This window comes from Vespula pensylvanica, chromosome 9, assembly GCF_014466175.1.
Source record: "Vespula pensylvanica isolate Volc-1 chromosome 9, ASM1446617v1, whole genome shotgun sequence".
NCBI lineage: Eukaryota > Metazoa > Arthropoda > Insecta > Hymenoptera > Vespidae > Vespula > Vespula pensylvanica.
In genome coordinates, this window is record NC_057693.1 from 7,462,296 (window position 1) to 7,486,277 (window position 23,982).

General features: G+C 34.1%; 1 protein-coding gene across 7 annotated transcripts; it reads right to left on the reverse strand.

Moving 5' to 3' along the window:
- Window positions 1–1,054: 1,054 nt before the first annotated feature.
- Window positions 1,055–23,976, reverse strand: LOC122631930 (serine-rich adhesin for platelets-like). Of its 7 annotated transcripts, none has more exons than XM_043818167.1 (5): window positions 9,545–9,786; window positions 9,241–9,471; window positions 4,366–4,773; window positions 3,252–4,003; window positions 1,055–3,170 (listed from the first exon to the last, which is right to left on the reverse strand). In XM_043818167.1, the coding sequence occupies exons 2-5, from the start codon at window positions 9,292–9,294 to the stop codon at window positions 1,445–1,447; spliced, it is 2,940 nt and encodes a 979-aa protein (XP_043674102.1). In that variant the 5' UTR covers window positions 9,295–9,471; window positions 9,545–9,786; the 3' UTR covers window positions 1,055–1,444. The 7 variants fall into 7 exon arrangements, with proteins under 7 accessions (XP_043674102.1, XP_043674104.1, XP_043674105.1 ...); XM_043818169.1 differs by adding an exon at window positions 9,048–9,147 and having other exon boundaries at window positions 9,241–9,785; XM_043818170.1 differs by lacking the exons at window positions 9,241–9,471; window positions 9,545–9,786 and adding exons at window positions 6,657–6,892; window positions 7,004–7,187.
- Between the last annotated feature and the right edge of the window lie 6 nt (window positions 23,977–23,982).

Consider the following 23,982-nt stretch of genomic DNA (forward strand, 5'->3'; position numbering starts at 1 on the left):
CTCTAGCGCTTTTATTTATATTACAAAATGAATATATTCTCTATTTGTGTCGCAATTATACGAAAGCCTTTCGAATTCAGTTAGTACGTTAATATCATCGACAGTTGGCGCCCCTGTCGAAATTTCTTGAAAAATTATGATCGACGAATTCGTGTCCTCTATATAAAACGATTTTCTCAAATCTTAATAAATTAAAGTAAATAATTCATAAATAATATATCACTTATGTGTAATTTTGAATATTTTGCAATGAAATTTCCTATTCGCATCGATATCATATTTTCATAAAAAATTTTTCCGATCGAATAACTTTACTATGCGAATCAAAAATATATGTTTATTATGTATATATATATATATTTTTTTTTGTGTTCATCGAATTCGTTTAAAAGAGAAATTGATTTCTTTTTCAGATTGCATGCAAATAGGAAATAACGATGGACGTCACATCTTTAATCGTTAAACGTTGGCCGCCAATTATAACGCAGAGAAAATCGATAATATCATCTATAATCGGTGAGTTAAAATAAATCATTAAAATTTTGGGTAATAGACTTAATCAATTTTTCATTTCTTTTGTATAATATTTATGGTCTAATATTAACATTTATTGAATTTGTCCTTATGTTTACATAAGAATTGCAAATTAATTTAGAAACGTTATCCTTTTTTTTAATGTTCAAATTCGTATTAATATCACACAAAAAATGGAATTGGAAATCGATAGAAATCGACTGATAACATGGGATATCGTTTTGTATTCGAATCGAAACGATCATTATTGCAACTCAGCCGATAAAAATAAAAATGCAAAGTTAAAACTCTACCGAGTCGTAGCATAGTTTTTTCGTTGGTTCGAAAAATTGTATTCTTTATTATCACTATTACTATTATTATTATTACTATTATTATTATTATTATTATTATTATTATTACTATTATTATTATTAGTATTACTACTATTATTAATAAGCGATATTATTATATTATTCTTAAGGCTAGCAGAAATAGAAAAAAAAAGAAGAAAAAAAAAAAAAGAGAAAAACAAAATAGATATTTTTTAGCATACACATATAAATACTTTTCTCTTTCAATTGAACTATTACAATAATAATATAAAAGTGACTACAATTTTTGTTGTTTACAATTATACAGAAATACCATAGGGTATATTTTAAAAACAGTAATTAATAATCCATTGGATATATATCTTTAGGAATCATTCAACGACGAACGGAACATATTGAGAATATTAGTTATGCACACGCACACATATACACAGGAAAAATTTGCAAGCACATTTGATTAGCTTTGCATAACGGGAATCGATATATTTCAAATCTAAAATAATTTATAATATTAATCTTCAAAAGACTCTTTCTAACAAATCATTCTCCTCTTGTTTGTAAATGGTATAACTTTTAGAAAAACGTTCAATTAATCATCAGACAAATGGACCAGTCCAATGTCTGACGTGTGTCGTTGTGGTCGTCGTCGTCGTTGTCGTCGACGTCGTCGTCGTTGACATCGACGTCGTCGCCGTCGTCGTCGTCGTTGTCGTCGTTGTCGTCGACATCGTCGTCGTAGTAGCGTTAGACGTCGAGGCATTATGTTTTTCTAAAATCGCCGTAGCTTTTATTTTGTTCTTATACTTAACGTCCTTAGGTTTAAGCATACTCTTATGATTACTCAATAATCTCGAGGGTGTTAATATGGATTTGTTGCTCAGACCCGTTGCTTCTAAGAAATTGTCATAACCAGTATTCGCATTATTCGTAGCAGTCGTAGGATGATTATTATTGTCTTTGGTCAGTGCGTTATTAGTTTCATTTTGACTAACTGGAACTACGAGATGATTATTACTAAGTCGTTCCGAACCATCGGCTTCCGGCCGATTTGGATCATCCGAAAGATCGCATTCATCGAGGTTGAATTCCTCAAAGTTTTGCCTTATGTCGAATTCTTGACCGAATTCCGTGCGAACGTATCTCTCCTTCGGTTTGCTACGTTCCTTAGATCGTTCCTCGTTCTCTCCGCCAATTTTAAATTCCTCAAAGTGTCGCACTATGTTTGTAACCCTTGGAATTTTGCGTGATCGATGGACGACGACATTCTTCTCGTTGGAATGCCGCGATTGAAAGGACGAGCGAACGTTATTGAATCGATTTTTCCAAAAATTACCATCCTCGTTGTTACCAACATTTTTCGTAGCCGTTTCGTCAAAGTTTAAATTTTTAACAGACGTCTTTGCGATCGCCGATGAAGATTCGATCGGTGAACCGATGAGAGTGAAGATCTTTTTTCCATGTGCAGCGGAGCTCACCTCCGACAATTTCTTCCTTGTTTCGTCAATCAAAAACGACGGGCTTGGTATTTTCTTTAATATCAAGGTATTATTTCGAAATTGTGGCTTCGGTGGTAACGCCGGTGGAGTCTTAGGCGATGGCAATATAACTTCTGGCAAGGACTCGATGTCCTCGTAATCAAGATTCTTAGCTATGGTCAAACGTTTCGTCGACATCTGCAAACACGTCTTCTCTTCGATTCTTTCCATTCTAAGCGGTGGACTAACCGATTGGATAGGTATTTTTGGCTTCTGCGTTGACGAGGCAAGACCTGAATTTTTTATTTCTTCTGGTTCGACCTTTGGCTCTATAATTACGATCGGTATAACTTTTGGTTCTTCAGGGTCATCCTCGAGAACAGATTCTACGCTAGAATTGACCACTTCGTTCGGATCAACCGGATGAGTTATTCTCATGCCATATTCGTCCTCGGAAGCTGTGGCCTCGAAACTGGCAACGTTCATCGATCTCTGATCGCTAAAATCACCGCTGAGAGTCTCCTTTTCCATCAAGCCTTCCTCTGAATTTTTCCTTTCCATTTCTGAACCAACCGATTCGATATCCGATAATCTGGCCGGTTGAAACCTCACTGTCCTACCTCTGTGTTTAAATCTCCTCGGTACCGAAAGAACACGATCCTCGTCTTCCATATCCCTCAAAAGTATTTGATTGACACATTCAAGGACGGAATTATGATTACTATTCGACCGATATGAAGTATGCCTGAATACGTCGTCATTAGTTTTATCTTCGTCAGGATCGCTATACCAATTACCACTAGTCTCTTCCGTATTCTGTTCATCCGTCGTCTCGACTTCGATCGAACTGCAAGATAAACGAAAAGATCAAGAATACATATATTAACGATATATCGACGTTATATCATTGTTCTCGTTAAATACTTACGTATCGTTATTGTTATTGGTATAATTCTGACAAATTTCGGGCACGACTCTCCCATTCGAATGTTCCAAATTTTTCGCATTGTTCTCGTTGCAGGAATTGACGTATATCGGTTCTTGTTCCTTCTCCTCGTCCTCCGAGACAAAATTACAATCCATACCGTCGTCCTTACTTTCCGTTCTTATAATATTCGTACCAACTATCGAGCCTTTCGTCGAACCTTTTTGAGATTTCGATCTACCTAAAGAACTTTTCCTCTTCGTCGAATTAAATGCAACCTCACCGACCAATAATGTTTCTCTCTCGTTATCATCATTGATATTCTCGTTATATTCCTCGTCTTCGTCTTCCCCCTCGCCCTCATCCAACTCGTTGTTATCCTCATCGAATATCATAGTCGTCTCGTTTTCACTATCCGTTACTGTTGTTGGTGTACACCTATTCGATTTGTTCAAGGTCGAACCCGGTGATACATCCGTACTCTCACCCTCGCAAAATCCTTCCGTACTAATCAACGATGGACTACCCTCCGTAGTGGTGGTAACGATAGATGCATCTGTATTTTCGCTACTCGTCATACTCGTCTTCGAAACGTCGCTACCCGCAAAACTGTATGTCTTCTTAATCCCACGATCCAAGTTCTCCAAAGCTACTGGTATTACCTCGGAAGAATCGAGTTTCGTGATAATTTCACACTTGAGATTCTCGATCTCTTTACTGAGATCATCGTCGTCTTGTCTCGAGTCGATTTCATTCTAAACATTACCAAAGACAATTATTTCTTTATATACATATATTTTTTTTTCTTTTCAAGTTGTCTACTCTCGAATATTTTCCAAATCAAATTTATACAGGTTGGTGGCAAAATTTTGTACAGCTTGCATTAAAAATCAATTTTGTTTCTTAGAGATCTTTTTTCAAGTTAATTTTTCTTTTTCTTTTTTTTTTTTTCAAATTGTAAAACTAGAAGCTGCTTTTTTACAATCTGAGAAAAAAGAAGGGAATTAGCCCGTCTCAAAAATTAACAATTTTTGATCCAACCTTTACAAATTTTTTTTCTTCTTCTTTTTATTATTATTATTATTATTAGTATTAGTATTATTGCTTTTTTCATTACCTCGAGTTTTTCAGTCTTCTCCAACGAAGAACTCTTATCAACGTTAGGACCAATGTTGACCTTTATACCCGATGTCCTCCCTAATATCTGCTCACGCTTAGATTTGATATAATTTTTGGTGTAACGTCTTAGCCTAGCGATTTCCAATTGTTGATTCCTAATAACGTTATCCTTTTCACATAATACCTGCCTAATCGACTTTTGTTCTTGCTTCAGTCGAGCTTCTAGGATCAACAGTGCACGTAGAATCCGTGATAACTGTTGATCCCTTAACGTCCTTTCGGATTCGTATACTGCGGTACGATTGTCCAATTCTCTCACCAAATCTCGACATCTTTTCGTCGCAGCTTTTAATGTTTCTTGAGTATGTGCTAACTCTTCCTTTAACGTTCGAACTTCGGTTTCCATCTGAAAGACATCGAAATATTTTTTGTCTTTTTCTTATTCTCATAAAGATCTAAATAAAATTAAATTCTTTAACATTTGTTCTAGAAAATAAAATCTAGATCAACGTTTCTCAATCTGTATTTAGAACTCGCTGATCAATAAATCGAACGATAAATTTTTAATGGCTCGTGATCAGTAGCTATCTTACGTCAAAACTTAAACATCGATTGATTCGTACGAAAGGTTTCTTAAAAGTTCTCCTTACAATTTTCTTCGCGAGAATGCCGTATCTTTAAAAATAATATAGAGTTATTCCGATCCTATATTAAGATTCTTCAAAATCGTATATTATAAAAAAAAAAAAAATCATTTGAGTCGGTCAACCAATTACAACAAAAATTGATTGTCGCATGGCAAAAAATAAATATTCTTGATCTACTAGATCATATTATAGATCAAATTTAGAGAAATTTTTTTTAATTAAAATCCTTGCATTAATCGAATATTTTTCATTCAAATTACATCATAGATATCAAATCATTCGATGAGTGATTGTCGATGATAGAACAACTTCTGTATAGTTGGATAGAATGAATAGATCGGTACGTGTGAGAAACTACATTTGTGTCGCATGCGTGAACAAACGAGGAATCACGAGAATCGAACACTTTCCTGCTACGGAATCCGGGTGAACGCTTACGTGGCAGGAAACGATCCACGAAACTTAACAACTGTTTGAGTTTTAATTACGAGCTATTTATGCGGTATCTTAAGCGAGGTATTTTATATATATATATATATGTATATATATATATATATGTATGTATAAAACATTTACATTACAAACAATATTTGATGTGGAATCTAACGGTACTAACTAGATTCATCGTTCGATCCACTTTTCTTTCAGCGAAAGTGCACAGCTGTTCGTTCTTTTTTTTTTTTTTTTTTTAATATTTTTTTTTTTAACGTTTTTTCTGTTTTTTTTTCCGGATAAAAAGCATATACATTCATAATTTAATTCGTTTTACTGTAAACGTAAACGTCAAAATTTGTTATAAATTATTAACAATGATTTAAATATCGATGTAATGATCGATTTAAGAAAAAATCTTTTAGCAGTTGTTACAGTAAGAGTAAAATGTACAAATTACTTCGAGATATTTTTCGATCGACACCGGTGCAACCAACGAGCATCATCAATGAGTTTCAAAACGAGGTCATTCGCGATAAACGTCATAAGGCCATTGGTTAATTTTTCGACGAAATCAGTGACGGTGCCAATGTAATATATATATATATATATATATATATATATATATATCCTCGATAGATCCGTAATAAATATCTCACGTCGATATTTAATCTTATTTTAATTAACATTCCAATATCCTATTCATTACACTGTATTAGAATCAATGTAATCGGTACTTAATAGATTAATAATTATTAGTATTATAACTTCAACGTAACGAACGTGACATAATTTAATGAACAAATTGTTACCGAGGTAAAAAAAAAAAAAAAAGATATTCTTTAATAAGATAAACTCCTACTTGCGTTATCGTTTTTTCTTGCAATTAACTGTTTTCTCAAAGCCAAATATACGAACAAGAAATAAAACGAAAGAAAAAAAAAAAAAAGAAAAGAAAAAAGGAACGGTCCATCGAAAGTTTTCACTCTAACCTATAAAAAATGTTTTCCCTCCTTTTTACCTTTCTTTCTCACTCTCTTAACGAAGAGAAGTTCATTCAAACAAACCTTCTTTTCATACGAACAAAATCCTTCGTACAAAATTCGAAAACATCTCTCTCATTCCCCCAAAACTCAAAACATGTAATAAAAGAATATCGAAAGGGTTCACTGTTTATAAGGATAACAAAAGAAACGCACTTTTCGATCACCTTGAAGCCTTCAAGTTTCGTAGAAAAGGAACACGATCGGACGACCTTGCTCCCCTCGATAGGAAAATATTAAAATGATGATCGGCGGAAACAACAACGCGTTCGGACGCGCTTGTCGATCGAGTTTCATCCGATTTCGAAGCGACATGACATTCTGCCGACGGCACTCGTCCTCGGAACATTCGTCGCGAGTGTCTCCTTCGGCCTCGGAGACCACGAGCACACGAGCACGAGCACTAAACACGAGTGAGAGCGCGCGTGAGAAAGAGAGAGAAAGAGTGAGGGAAGGAAAGGAGGGAGGGAGAGAGAGAGAGAGAAAGCGAAAGATAGGACGCCGGTTGGTTTACCTAACACGAAACACGAAGGTCCTCGAGAATAGCCGAAGTTGGTCGAAACTCGCCGTATGTTAGAAGAAGACGAATGATCTCTTCAAGTTTTACGTATGTTCACACGCACGCATCACGCACGCACGTACGTATGTATGTTGTATGCAACTATCAACAGCACAATCGAAACGAATTATATTCTCTTTATGTTTCTTTATCTACTTTATCGTAATTTCTTTCTTTCTCTTTCTCTCTTTCTCTTCTTTCTCTATTTTCGTTTTTTATTTCTTCCAAAGTCTTAGCTCGATCGCTGCTACTGCCGGTGCTGACATATTCTTTGTCTCTGGCGCAAGCGCGCACGCGAGTCCTAGCGAAAGAAGAGAGAGAGAGAGAGAGAGAGAGAGAGGGAGGGAGGGAGAGAGAGAGAAAGAGAGAAAGACGAATACGAACGAGAAGCGACGGAATAGCACGAATCCTGTCGAGAAACTGTTCGGGACTCGCTCGCGCGACCAGTCGGCGCGCATACTCCCTCGAATGAGTTAGAGTGGGGGTTGCGATGGAGTGGGATAAAGTGGGGAGAGTAGGTAAATCATACGGTAGGGAGGGGATACCGAGGGACGCGGTAAGTCGCGATAAAGGCCAGCAGAGAGGTGAGACGATTGCACGCGCGGTTAGGCGAGGCCAGCCAAGCTGCTGTACAGTAGCGGATAGAAATGGCTCGAATTCGTTCGCGCGATCCCTACATTAAATCAAATTTTTCTCTTTTTATCGTTTTTTCGACTCTATATTAATGATACCATCGTATTATAATAATACTCGTATAAAGCGTATTTTTTTTTTTTATAACGTTTCGATTATCTTAAATTTTTCGTAATATTTGAAGATTTCGATATTAATACAAACGATTTTTTATCGTCGTCTAAATTTTTTTTACGAATGTAGAAACGAATGGGTTTTATTTTATTTTTTTATTTTTTTATCTTTTTTTTTTTAGTATATAAAATAATAAAAAAGAAATTGATCGAATGGGTAGAAAAATGTCCACGTACTATCGTATATATAGGCCATTTTTGTTGACCACTGTACGGTTCTGTTAGGCGGTATAGTTTGGCTTGGCTTGGCTTGGCCTGGCATACTTTTGATACAGTTCTCGTCGTCGTCTCGTCTTCGTTTGCTTCTTTCTTTCTTTCTTTCTTTCTTTCTTTCTTTCGAGAACGATGTCGCACGCTTTCGACTTCGTTGCAAACAAAAACGAATAGGCTCTTAGATCGTCTCGTAAGAATCGTTTCTAATGCAAATTCGGTTCTCCTCGATATAAACGTCCTCGGTGTATTTGAATTACACCATCGTCGATGTTAATCGTTATGAACAACGCATATCGGTACATCCGGTTTATTTACTACGCCTAATATGCGTCGTGTGTCGATCAGCTTCCTTGTTATATAGTCTACACTTTAAATGCATGAATACTTTTATGGGGAAACCTAACGTACCTTTCAACTCTGCGCAATATGTACATAGATATTCTTCGTATAAAAATCACGAAGTAACGAATCAACGAACGACAATTAAAACGTTAAAGTTTTCATGATTTCTATTACAGATATATATTATATACGTAGTAAAGATTTATACGTTATATGATTGATAACATTCGCTGATCTCGATGTATGAAAACAAATAGAATAGTTTTCTTTTTCTTCTCTTCGAATTCCTTTGACTAGTATATCAATATATATGTATATATATAAACAAACATCGTATGTTTCTTTTTCTTTTCTTCGAATTCCTTTAATTGATGTGTTTATTTCGTTAGGTCACCTCACCGTCTCATTGTTAATTTCTACATACATACATATCATTTTCAAAGTTAAATATCGTAACATTTTTTTGCATTTGTTTATAAAAGATTATTCTTTATTTGTTAGCTATAACACACGCAATGAATCTTGATTACATTCGTACTGGTAGAACTATTCGTTTGTTTTCTCTTTCTTCCTCTCTCCTTCTCTCTCTCTCTCTTTCTTTTCATGATAACGTCTCATCGATTTATTAACTCCGTTACCTTAGAAACTCGTTGCTCGTAAGATTCCAGTCTCTTAATATGGAATTTGTAGCCGATAACTGTTATCACGATGCACGAATAGCTTAGTTGGTGAACAATACTAGAAAAAAAACAAGAGAGAGAGAGAGAGAGAGAGAAACAGAGAAAGAGAAAGAGAGAACGAGAGCAAAAAGAAGGGAGAAGGAAAGCTTACCGCCTGCGTGTAATTGAGCCAAAGCTTCGAATCGATTTTCTTTCTGCACGACATCCTTGATACAATTTTATTTCCCTTTTTTCTCCTTTAGAACGTTCACACACTAACACCTCCGTTCGAATTCTTCATACCGAATGTTTCTCTCTACTCGGAATTTATTTTAACACACAACTCGATGATTTCGTTTCGTTACGTTATGATACGTTTCGTTTCGTTTCGACTTTGACCGTCCTTTAGAATACGTAATAAAATCGATAAGAAATTTAGTGACAATATCGAAACAACACCGTACACACATACATACATATATAACATCTTTTCTTTTCCGTTATTTTCAATCTTTGGTAGATAAAATAGACAGAACCGAGCTGGCAATGGTGGCTCCTTGTAGTAGTTTCATGGCCAATTCGTGCTGCACGATCTCAGAAGGGTAAAAGATCGACGGGTCCGATAATTTCATGGATCGTCGATAAACTTTGCGCTTCCAATATTCTCTAATCTTAACTCATCCCGGTGGTTCTTATCGTTTACGTAAAAAGAAAAGAAAGGAAAAGAACTTTTAGACAAAAAATTTGAAAAAAAAGGGGAAAAGAAAAAGAAATTTTTAATATTAAAAGATTCAGAAAAAGAACGTTCGAATATTTAAAACAAAAAATTTGTTCAATCGGAAGTTTATGAAGGTACACCGTGAAACGTGGTTTTATATACGGAGATAAATACGAAAGAGAAAAAAGGAGAAAGGAAGAGAAGCTTTGATTCTTTAGATACCATGTATACATACACGTACATACCTATATATATATAGACACACGTTATATTTTATGTATTTGAGGAAACGAATAGATTTGACAATTTTACTGCGATCTCGAAGAAACAGACGATGTTCCTTCTCTCTCGTATTGCAACGTTAAAAGCTAATTTACGAGGAAGGTCGTCGTGACTCTCAGAAGATACTTCGGTTATGTTCTTGGCGCGTACTTTGGTGTTAATTGGCTAGAATTAATTAGTAACAGGAACGATACGGAAGATGATGTAGCAGTGGTTATCGCGCGTCTAATGAAATCTCTATTTTCTTTTTTTTTTTTTTTTTTAATTTCGTTTTCTCATTCTAATATATATATATATTAATTCGGAAAAGATGTCGTCACGAGAAATCGTTAACCAGTGTGTTCCCAGTAGTCGATATCATCCAACTTATATACATATTATGTGTGTAGGGTGTACTCATTGAATCGTTATTAAGATTCGTACTACATGATCCAAAACGTAATTGATTATCACTAAATGATTAAGGTGTCTAAACTTTTCGATTTTGTTCGAACAATACTTTGCGTGTGTTCGTCATGTGTATATGTGCGCGCGTGTATATATTTTTTTTTATTACATATCATACGTTGTCCATTATGTCTACACGAATCACTCGATCGATGACATTGATACGAACACGATGATTCAGCGATTAAAATTCTTTCTTTTCTTTTTCTATGTCGATGCGAGATAAGAGATTTTCGTCACTGTCACCTTTGATAATTCGATATATAATCCAAAATAACTATTAATCGAAGAGGAACACAGCGTGAGACTAATACACGATCTACTAAGAGAAACATCGTACTGTTCGTCCTCGTCTGACCCGTCACTTTCCTTATCTCCTTAGTCTCCAATGCGATAAGGATAAAGTTGCTCGTTGCTGACGTTAGAGTTCTCTTTTACTCTTTCTCTCTTTCTCTCTCACTCTCCCTCTCTCTCTGTCTCTCTCACACACACACACACACACACATTCTCTCTCTCAAAAATCACATATTTTCCCTTTATAATCTTTCGTTTCTTCATTTCTAATATTTACGAATCCCATCATCGAATTTCAAGGTAATACGGTCGACGAGTGTTCGAGTAGATCAAGGATCTATAGGATCGAATGAACTAACCGAGAATCGTTGACTATCCGTCTTTTTAATCCTCCATTGTATTTATAAAACGATATCACAAACGTACATATGTACACAGTAACATATGGCCGACGGTTGGGAGAAGAAAGAAGAATAATCGATAGAGTTTCCTGATAACGGCGTACAACGTGACTGAAAATTGTCTCGGCTGATTGTTACCTATGTACGTAAGTACGTACAATCGTGTTTTAACCATTGGGTAAAGGAAGGAAATACGTAACCGCAATGAAAACGACGACGTTGCCACGACTTAGAACAAACAATGAATTACGTTCGAGTATGAAACTCGATTACATTCACCTATGTATTTATGTATTTATTTATGTGGACACATATACGTATATAATAAGTTAGAGGGTTGTTTAAACACTCGTGGAAATTTTTAGGATCATGTATTTTATTTAACATCGAATAATAATTTTCTTTTTATTAATACACCGATAACATCTATACAATTTCAACGGGACGATAATCGTTACGAAATTTTTAGGAACGTTCATAATTTATCATAGAAAAAAAAAAACTATAAGTTATCGAACCTTTTTATTTGTTTCTTTTTCTCTTTTTCTCTCTCTCTTTTTTTGTAAAAGTTTTTCCATCAAGGATAAAACTACGCCATTTTCGTCATCGGCTTATTATCTAGTATGCTTTTTAATGTTCTCTTGCACATACATCTTATTTCTTGCATAATAATCGATGACAGTAGGTGGTTTTATTTTTAAAATTCCGATGGATCTTGTATACGCATAATAATCTTCCTCCACATAAATGATCGCACATCAAAGAGAAGACAAAGATTCTTGTGTCCCGTATATGTATATAACCGTAAATATTAACGATACTGGGTCAATGAAAATATCAAGATGCTTATGTTAAGTCTCTCTCTCTTTCTCTCTCTCTCCTACACTTTTTATCTATCTTCATCTTTCTTTGTGGAAATGTCAAGAAGAAGATAAGCTAAACCACATAAGGATTATTTTCACCTTCTTAATATATAATAATAAGTACGAAATAAAACGAACCTCTTTAATTATCTTTAATAAACGAAAGTAAGAAAGAATATTAAAAAAGAAACTCGTTCATATATATATATATATATATATATATATATATATATATTGTTTATGCTGAACGAATCTCATTCATTTTCTTTGCCAACTATTGTGACAATTTGTGAAAACGATTCGTCTATGCGGAGGTAACTAAATGATTACGATTAAGTTAGCTAGCAACTTCTTTACGTGTCACGCTTTCTTGAATTCTCTTGGTTTCTTAGCGACAATACAATTTCGTATAATCGTCGTCATCGAAAACACACGATATATATATATATACATACATATACATACACAACGCGTTCTATCTATTTACGAGAAAAATAACATGAATGCATAAGAGAAATTTTAATCGATACTAAAGATACTAACTCAAGATATACATAGATATATGAAGAGATATAACTATCGTTTAAACTAGGACATGGTCAATTTTACAGGCGAGCTTTCCCGATGGATTTTCCTTAGAAAAAACAGATATATATATATATATATATATATATATATATATATATATGTACATATATATACAAAACAAAAAATGCAGTCGAGAATTTTATTAACAATGTAAAAAGATAAAATAGCAAAATCGATTACTATGCATATCATATTTGTTCTATTCGCAGAATCATTATCTCTCGATATTCATGTTAATTATTTTAATTACATGATTATAATACTATTTTAATTTCAACGTACGTATAGCAGATAAATGAAAATAACTATGTCGATGATTCATTAGTTTAATATCTGATAGAATGGAATGTGCCAACTATAAAAGAATATTAAGACGTCGACCTACTTCTTTCGAAAAATCGAACACAAACTGCATTAAATCTTATTCGCATATGCACTCTCACATATCTTGGAAATATGTATGTATGCATTTACGTATGTACTTAGATATTTCATTTAAATGAATTCGACAAAAATGTGAAACTTTCGAAGAAAGTTCAAGGCGGATTTAAACTAACATATGTGCTATGAGCGAAATATAACGCGTGTTTATATGCAAGCTACCTTTTCTTACTAGATTATTATATCCATGCTTAGAGAGTGGGAGACGCAAAGGAAGAGGGAAATAGTGACGCAGCAGAGCGTGGAGAACGCACGACAAAAATACGTACGACGGACCTAGTTTTCGCAATTACAACCGATATGGAGCGAAAGTCACTCCTTGTTATTTCTTTCTTTCTTTCTTTCTTTCTTTCTTTCTTTTTAGTTTTTATTCTATTCTATTTTCTAATGAATAATATTCATATGTATCTACGTATCTAAATATAACTGAACCTTTTATAGCACGCATAATTTGTATATATACACATATACGTATGATACATCTGTGTATTTATAATATTTGATATTCCACAAAAAATAAGAAAGAAGAAAAAAAAAATTTCTCATAAACAATTAAATTTAAACAAATGGAACTTTTACTCTGATATATCTTCAGATATATTTAGATATTTCAATTCTAAATAATAATACAAATCGAATAATATACATGTATTGATAATGATACAAAGAATTAAGAAAAAAGAAGAAAAGAAAGAAAAGAAAGGAAAAGAATCGTAGCAAACTTTTGCCTGAAGAAGATTTCGACTGTGCCTGAAGATTTCGATTGATTAAGAAATATTTTATTGCGCCGATACATTGAATTAACATATAGATCCATTACTCAGACATTTATCAACATAATGAAAAGATGCGTTTAAAAAATGGATTAGTCTTTCTATTTTCTTTTTTGCTGACGAACACCGTAAACTATTTTCATATCTTAATATTTAACGTGAGCATCATACTTTGAAATCTCTCTTTTAGATCATTCAAAGATCTCGAGATATGATCTAGAGAGATACACGATCTCGAGATAATCATTTTCTCGAAGGTCCGTGCATATATGTATGTATTATATATCGATGACGTACGAATGGCGCGAAACTCACGCTGTTACTTTGCGCACGTGCCATTCGTATTTCTGTTCTCCGGATACACGCGTGGTATTACGTCTGCGCCAGTCGACAACGACGACGACGATAACGACAACGACAACGATAACGCAACGACGACGACGACGACGACGACGACGACGACGACGATGGAAGACGACAATAATGGTATCAACGACGACAAAAAGACGCGCGTTGCGCGCCCGCGCGTCTTTTTGGTGCTATACTTCTACGTGCACACCTTCTTCTCACTTTGCTTGCCTTGTTAACGCGTTGACTGCTATAGTGATGATCATCTATGATCATTTACCTAAGTACTTATTCTTTCAATAAAAGCTTGCACGATCGATACTATCGTACTTACGATTAATTAATCGAAAAAAATGAAAGAAATCGAACGTCATCGAATAGAAACTCACTTTTTTTTAATCTCCGTTTTATTATTTTGTTATAATTTTATTTTTATTTAATATATATATATATATATATATATATATATAATCATCACAACAATCAACGTAAGTATTATCGATTAGAGCGTAAATTGAAAAGTGCATTAACCAGCAAGAATTATAGTATTCATTAGTAATTATATCTAGACGGCGAATTAAAGAAAAACGTATCGGACTACCATTAGGAATTATCTATTTTTAATATAGTCTCCTTTATTTCCTTATTATCTATATTCTTTTTCCTTTTTAATTCTCTTTTTAAATACTTGTGAAAAAAACAAGCTTGTGTTTTCGACTTCAATCAAGTACATCGACAGAATGATTAAAGATCGGAGATATTGATGGTAAAAAGACAAAAGGAAAAAAGGGAAAAAAATATGGCGAAGGAGAGTATCGAATCGAGTACGGGGCCAACGCCCTTGAACTCGATCGCCGTGACAATAGAGAACGCTTGCGCATATATTTCTTCGAAAGTCTCCGCCGCCGTCCGGTTTCGCGCGCGCGTAGGCGTCTCTTTGTTCCGCAAATGTGTGCGCGCGCTCTAGTATTCTCTGTGGCCAACACTATACATAGATATATTTACATATAAACGTACATAGAGAGGAGGACATAGACGCGGTACTACGAGGTGTCCGGTTTCACTCAGAAATCTGTGCTTTTGCATAACGCGAATTAGATCGTTGTATATTAGGCTATTACGTTGCACAAACGATGATACGCCATTGGATGCAATTACATCTTTATGGCATGAGATACTTCAATGATGTCAGTTTTAACGTTACTACGATACAATCGTGATACCAAATGAAAACAATAGAAATTATGAAATATCTTTTAAAAATTACTCATCCCTAATTTCATTGCTATTGTCATAATACAATGAATTATTTACTCGGGAAACTTTTAACAGTGTTTCTTCAGGCTTCATTATTTATAAATGATTATTATATCATCGATAACTTGTTGTACGTATGTTTGATATGTAAAAGAATTATTAATAAAGGACCAAAGGGATCAAATGAGATACAACAAATTCGATCCCAAGAGAAGACTTTTATCATGATAATATAGTGACCCAGATAATTGTAAAGAAGAAAAAAAAAGCCTAGAAAGAAAAGAAAAATAAATAATATCATAAGCGTGGCTCCGTTAAACAAATCTGAAGAATACAAGCTGGTAGTTTAAAGATCTATTTTAGATATTAATCCCGCACAGATAATTCTTAAAAAAAAAAAGAGAAGAATAAATAAAAAATTAATATCGTAAGCCTCTCTTGACATCCATTGAACACATTGAAAGATTATAACGAACCGATAGATTGAAAGAAACTTTAGAATGATCAAGATACGAATTCTTAAATGAGTTCATTTTATTGTTGTAAGAAAGAAAGAGAGAAAGAGAGAGAGTGAAGTAAGTGAGTGAGTGAGAAAGAGATCCCTCTCTCCAACTCTCCATCTCTTTTAGAAGGTCGAGAGACAAACGATTTGCGCAAACGTCTTGATCGCTACTCTACCAGGCTAACAGAAGTTGGTAGCGTGAGTATAAGCTCACACACGGTTATACTACTGCGTTAGTACACTCGTGATCGAACGAGCCGCGCGTGTCTCTTTCGTGTCTCTCTGTTACACTCGCCGGTATCCACGTGACTAACTGGCTCGCGACACACGCGTGCGGTTCCATGCGCGCGAGACTTGTCTCTGATTATCGAAGGAAAAAGCTTCTCCTCCTCGACTCTTACCCCTCCTGCGATTCCCTCTTCCTCTTCCTCCTCCTTCTCCTTCTCTTCTTTCTCTCTTCTTAGGCCACCTCCTCTTTTCTCTTGCTAATTTCATTCCAAATCCGTAGGGTTGAAATTGTTGTTGTTTACTTAACCTTGTCTCGAATTATACAGTTTTTTTTTTTTTATTCTTAACTTTATTTTATTTTATTACGTTTTTTTTTTTCGAAAACTTTTACCTTCATTCGAATTCATCTGACATATTTCGTGCTTCATCGTGATTTTATATAATTTGTCATTCAATTAACACGTTCATTGTATTTTGAAGTAAATTGTGCTGTTTCTCTCTTCCTTCGGCGTTTCCACCTCTACACCGTCTTAATGATTAGAAAATTGTACAAAAAAAAAAAAAATGTAGAAAATTTCATTTCAGACAAGTGCTTTTAATGGGACACTTTTTTAATGCGTTAAGATTTATATAATAATTTCGGTTTTCTTTTTATGGAATTTCTTTTTATAGAATTCTTTTTATGTAGTATCTTTTTTACGATTCATTAATTTACTCCAAGTTTCTTATTTATATATAGATGTGGATACTTTATTTATACCATATAAGGGAAATTTTATAACTTGTCAAAGGTCATATTTGACGAGACTAAAGACACCCCCACTCATTTGTGCGTTTTAATGCCTATATACACATACTTATTATAAATTCGTTCAGCGTCACGTAGACTTACGTAGAGTACAGAAATGTTCTTCCTCTTCAATGACGCCATATTCATTCATACTTTTCTCAGAAAGAAATTCTACGAAACCGAATGATTTCACGGATCTTTGCGTATTTCTGGAGTATTTTTATTTTATTTTATCTTTTTTTTTTCCCTCTGCCAAACAATATTGTCTTTATGATCTGCATAATCCACCCTGTTCATTCATTTAACCTCAACGAGAAATGAATAGATCGAAAAGCTTTTTAAGAAGGAAACACTAAGTCCGCATGTCCGGAAGGTCCGTGAGAACACGACAAATTTTGCGAAAAACCTGGGTAAACGCGTAACGGTCGCTTCGCACGCTATTATCCGTCCCCGTTTATGCGATAAACCTGTTTTACGAGACCGATTCAAAAGGCGTACAGGTGACCGTGCCATGCGTACTAATTTCTACTCCCTCAAAAAAGTACCGAAATGAAATTATTTGTTTCTTTTTTTTCCTCAATCTCCCAATTTTTTCTTTTTTCTTTAATCATATTTACATTAAAGGCGATATCCGAGTAATATACTATCTAATTTCTACTTCTTCGAAAGGTTACGTAAATCGAATTATTATTATTATTTTTTTTTTTTTTTTAACAAACGATATCCAATTTTATCGTCTTTAATATTTTGATCGAAGTAGGTATACAAAAAAGAAAAGACAATATTATAATAATATTCATTAGGAAAAGATGTCTTTGAGAACATAACGTAATACATATATATAATATGTAATAGATTCATTACTGAATCTTGCTTTCAATGTATGAACGAATGCAAGTATGGTTGCATGCGTGCGCGTGCTTACCAATTAAAAGAATACTCAGTTGGCCGGTTACTTTTAATTGTTCTTAACGAAGCTAAACATGGTACATGGTCCACGTCATGTCGTATAATAATGTATAACGGCTTTGTTAAATGAATAGGACCCTCCTACAAATTCATTCTGGAATAATACGTAATAGTAAAACATATTATTGTGACTGGTTATAAGCTTACATGCGTAGATATTTATATACAAAATGTAACGCTATATTGATAATCAAAATGTTTTATCGTTTTTTTTATATATATCAATATCGTTAATTCAGGATTCAAATAATTAATATGAAAAACTAGGCAAACATTATCCAACGCAATAACGAGTTACACAATTGTATGTTTTAATAATTACATAAGTTGCATGTGAATTACATAAGTGAAATGCATGTGCAACACACGAGTATAATCGTGACCGGTCAACAATGTGGTAACATTATGATTGTGATTGTATGATAATAGTGGTATAATAGCAATAATAATAATAATAACAACAACAATAATAAGAATAATATTATAATATATCGTAGAATAAAGAAAAATAAGGACAAGTCGATACTAACGGTAATAGTTATCTACAACGAGTTGCACGATCTCAATTAGCGATCCGAAATCTCCCCCGGCATTTTCTCTCTCTCTTTCTCTCTCTCTCTCTCTCTCTCTCTCTCTCTCCCTCTCTCTCTTTCTCTATCATTCTCTGTCTGTCTCTATCTTTGTCTGTCTTGTAAGAAGGGAAGAAGCAGGAAGATGGATCAAAGAGCAGATCCGGAGCGGCTCTTCTCTCGACCACCCGTCGACCGGTTTCCGTTTGCGTTCCATTGACTCCTTGAACTTACGAAGGACTCGTTCGTTCGTTCGTCAAATCATGGAAACTCCGGTCGAATATTTTTTTCAACAAGTTAAATGCATTTACATTCTTAGATACAATCATGAACAAGTAAGTAGCTGGTGTCTTCTTACAGGGGGAGGGAAAAAAACGAAGACAAGAAGAAGGCTTTTCTTACGTCGGAGAAATGATTTAAAAAAAAAAATAAAAAAAAAAAAAATAGAAAAATGATCGACGAGAAAAAGGTTCGAGATAATGATTCAACCGCGACAATCCATATCTTTTTATTTATTTCTGTATTGTTTTATTTTATTTCTTCTTTTTTTTTCTCGTTTTGTTATCTTCTTTCCTTTTTGTCATAATCAATCGAATAATTTAATCTGACGAAAAAAAAAACCGGTCCTCTTAATCGAACAATCTCCTTGTGATTTCGAGGATGTCGAATAAAATAAATTTCGTTCGTTTTACACGTAACGATCTCTTTAAGTTATAATAATAATGTCGGAATAGAATAGTTTCAAAAGGATCCAACTATTCCATTCTCGATCTTGATTTTATAAAAATATACAATATCAATCAATATCTTTTCTAACTCACCTTCAGCTCGGCATTTCGTCCAACATCGTGCGAGTGTCGACGATGGAAAGCCGTCACGCTCGAAAGTATCGTCGAGACGATCATACGGATTTCGTATAATTTTGTTTTCTTCCCTGTCGAACCTATTTTTTTTAATCGTAGATCTCAACGATTCGAGACATCTTGAAACGCGTTGTACGCATCAACGTATTATTATAAAATATTATTGCGATATTCGAAGAACACGTGTTTTTTCACGTTAACTCAGTTTTAACCAATTTATTAAATCAACGATTCTCTATGATCGAGAAAGTCCTGACGATTAAGTCGGAATGATCTTGTTGATCGCACTGACAAAACACAAATCACTACAACACGATCCCGAATGATCGCAAGATATTTTTCTTCTTCTTCTTCTTCTTCTTCTTCTTTTTCTTCTTTTCTTTTCCTTTATCCGTTTTTGCTTTCTTTTTTATCGAAAGCAACGATTACCTCAAAAAAAAATATCACTGTGACTCTCTCAAAGAAATTTTTTTTATTTCCTTACAATTCTTTCGAAAAAGAATATTAAAAAATATATATATATATATGAAGATTTCAAGGGAGGAAAAAGAGAACAAAATTTTATAGATCAACTCAAACGAGAGTAGCGAAACGCATCTGGCAAAACGTCGAACGATACTGATACGATAGTTCTCGTGCCTGTCGTGAAAGCTCTCTGGCCTTCTCTTCTCTCTCTCTCTCTCTCTCTCTCTTCTCTCTCTCTCTCTCTACGATCTCCCTCCTCTTTTCTACAGCAATCCTTCTAGTTCCTCCCTCTTACACTACCCCTTCTCCTTTTCCATCATACTCCAACCCTTTTCTCTTCGCCCTAGTACAAACACTCTCTAAACCGTTTCGATTGACTCTATGGTACATTTAGCGCGGGAAAATATGATATGCCGCCATTTTCAAAGAATTATAATTTCGCATTCAAGCAACGTGAAACTTAACGCGAGAAATTCATTCGATGAATTAGATTCTCTTGAATAATCGTAATATAATCAATTATATCAAGTTTTTCTTTAACGAATCGTAGATCATTATTACCGTAAACGTAAAGGAGAATAAGTTTTTGAATTTTATGAAAGAACCTTTAATACCTATAATCAACTGGTCATTGCCCTTTTTAAATTGGACGTCATTAATGTGACATCGAGTTAGACTCAACGTAAAAAAATCTCAAAAAAGTTTAATGACCGTTCAATGAAAAGAAAGACGATATTTAAAAAATTCACGAAAAAGAAGGGGGTTTAATGACCGTTCGATGAAAAGAAAGAAGACATTTAAAAAATTCACGAAAAAGAAGTAGAAGAAGAAAGGAGGGAGAGGCAAGAGGTTGAAATTGAATCTAAATGGGCTTTGATGTAAACGTGAGAAAAAAGAGAGAGAGAGAGAGAGAGAGAGAGAGAGAGAGAGTATAGGTGAGAAAGAGATAAAGAGAGACTTGTAAAAGATCTATCAGGCACGTGCGCCAGGTACGCACGATGACTCAGAGAAAGAAAGAAAGAAAGAAAGAAAGAAAGAAGGAAGGAAAGAAAGAAAGAAATAATAAAAAGGAAAGAGAAAGATAAGTTGTTCGTATCTCGTGTGTAACGACTTCGCGTAGATGTACGTAAACGGCTTCCTCCTTTTGTTCCCCCATGGCGTAAAAGCGCCCGTATAACGTGCCACGCAAGAGAAATATACCAATACAAACACAAACATAAATACAAAAACAATCATAACGTCAGGACATTAGCCTCGAAGGAGAAGGAAAGAGAAGAAGAAGGAGGAAAAGGAGGACATCGAAGGAGTAAGCTCGTGAAATTGACAACGATAGAACGTCCTGGACTATTCTCTTTCTAGTTACGACGCAGCTGGATCGGTTTTATGTGTGAGTTTATGGTGAATAATACAATGAAAGTCACGTTTATCGTGTATGAGCACGTTTAGGTGACGACGAGAGCACGTGCTCACGTATGCCTCTTTACAAAGGGCTCGCAAAAAGAAAAATTACTAAAGACTTTGATTGTACGTGATTTTGTAAGACCATTGAAAAAAGAGTACATTATCGGAGACTATTTATTGAGGATAATCTAGGTTTCTTCTTTATATATATATATATATATATATATATATATATATATATGTATGTATGTATGTTTGTATTTTTTTTTAATCTGTTAAATATCAGTTATATGCATGTGCATGTTTGTATAGTAAAGAGTGTATTTTTTAATATTACATATAACGAATATAAGATGCATACATATATAAAAAATGATAGATATTTAAAATTAATCAAAACAACGGCGAAAGTGTAACTACTATCATCCCTTATCGTTATACCCAAGTATATATATATATAAAGTATCTACTTATCCAAGGATAACTATTACGAAAATGCGACGATAATGACAGGATGAAATATGTATGTTGAAGAAGTGCGGGTGCTTGGAATGCAGTCGGTGAAATGTAAAGAATAAGAGAATACATAGAATGAAAGAGATAGAGAGAGAGAGAGAGATAGAAAGAGAATGAGAGAGAGAAAAAGAGAGGGAGGAAGGGAGTGAGTAAACTAAAAATCGTACGCGACGAATATACACGGCCGTAGCTAGCTAAGCTAAGCTAAGCTAAGCTAAGCTAAGCACCATAAGCTTAGTTCTGTAGTTGAAACTTATGGAGCAACGATTTATCACGAAAGGATCCAGAGAATGCAAGAGGTTAAATTGCGCTTATGCGCGATCATTCTCGCCCCTCTTCCCGTAGAAATAAATACGCGCTGTACACCCACGGTTGGCAACGCACTATGCGCGATAATAACATTTCCGGTCGTGGTAGTTGTAAGAGCTCAGGGCTCTCGCTAAACAAAGAGTAAAGGAAAAAAAAATAAGAAGAAAAAAAGGGGGGAAGAAAAAAGACGACGAGAGACATTTTATTATTCTTCTGACACTCGCTAAGAGAACAAAAAAAAAAGAAAAAGAAAAAAACAAAAAAAGGAAAAAGAAAGGGAAAAAAAAATAGTGAGAAAACAAACGTAGACAATTGCCTCTGTTGGATTTTGCTCGATCTACGCACCTGGGTCGCGATTCACCCGCCGAGCCTGTGGATCGTTATCTCGATCGTCGTTTGAAATAATCTTCCTACGAGATCGAGATAAAGATCTAATTTTCTTATCTGCTCGTGTTAACGAGTTAGAACATCTAGTTAACGATGTACGTAATGTTAAACAATTTATATTGCTTTCAGAATGTAATGAAATGATGTAATTAAGTGGCGGGGTTTTACTCTTTCGAAATGATGATTTTAAGCAGAAAATAAAGCGGATTGTGATATTATAAATTCGACGAACAATAAGGTCAGATAATTAATTTTGTTTCAGGAATTAAATGTATGGTATAATTAGGATCATAATTATGATTATAAGAAAAAATGAAGTGTGTATGTATATAGGTACGTACACATAATATTCACAAATTCGACGAACCGTTTCATATATACATACGTATGTATATGTTACTTCGAAAAGTTTCACTTTCCCTCTCTTTCGAATGATCATTCTATTTCCATTCTAATTCTTTCGTTAGTTCTCTTCGTTTATTACGAAGAGAATAGCTTGAGGTAATTTTTTTTCTTTACCTTTCACAATGTGTGGAAAGCGATACAATGTGTAGTTTCACGTAATTTCATTTCAACAAATATAGTCTTCATTATAGATGTCTCGCGACAAAAAGAGTATAATTAATACGTTTTCTCTTTATCTTAATGTTATAAGATTGCTATAGAATTATTACTATATTGTGTATATTCGTTATCATCGTTAATAGAAATGATTAAAAGAGATAAGAGAAACATCGATAAGGAAAATAAGTATAAGGAAAATAAATAAGGTATAAGTGACGTGTAAAGTGATAAATGGAACGCGTTCCATTCTATATATATATATATACATACATATATATATATATAAAGATATATCATAAAAAATTATATTATTATTATTATGTATATATATATATATATTGTACAATAATAATTAATGTACCTTGGAATTGGTTAAACCAATGGATTCGTAATCCGAATCCACGTAGAAGATGGAATTTGTTTCCCGACGAAGCCACATGTCTCCCGCATGAAATTATTCCCATCGTTCGTGTTGCATCACTAAACTTGCGAATCATTGTCTATCTCGTAAACATATTATTTATTTATTATTCACAGTATCGAAGATCGAAGACTTATTTAAACCGGCGAACAATAGTTTCGATCAAAATTAAATAAAAAAATTATATCGTAAAAGTTAATCCGACTAAAACGTTAATGCGATCATTTTATAACGATTATAGATAAGATCGAGGATTAATCGTCTTATTTCATCGATCGTAATAATAAATAATACAAAACTTTAGATCTTCATGATTTGATTTTTTTTTTTCTTTTTTTTTTTTTCACCTTCTTTTTTCTTTTTCTTTTAATATGCTTGTAAGAGGAACCATATTTTGAACAATTTTTTATTGTCTTTTTTTTACTATCTGATGGTTTTTATTATGAAAGATGAAAAAACCCGAGGAAATAACTATTTCTTAGTTCTTTCCGTCTCCGTAGTCCTACGAAAACTGGAAA

Bases quoted from the DNA above. Each gene is read 5' to 3' on its own strand.
- LOC122631930 (XM_043818165.1), bottom strand. From the start codon at position 19,443: ATGATCGTCTCGACGATACTTTCGAGCGTGACGGCTTTCCATCGTCGA. The intron at 4,774-19,359 runs GTGAGTTAGAAA...GATGTCTTTCAG, and splicing joins GACGAAATGCCGAGCTGAAG to ATGGAAACCGAAGTTCGAAC. The intron at 4,004-4,365 runs GTAATGAAAAAA...GGTAATGTTTAG, and splicing joins AGAAGACTGAAAAACTCGAG to AATGAAATCGACTCGAGACA.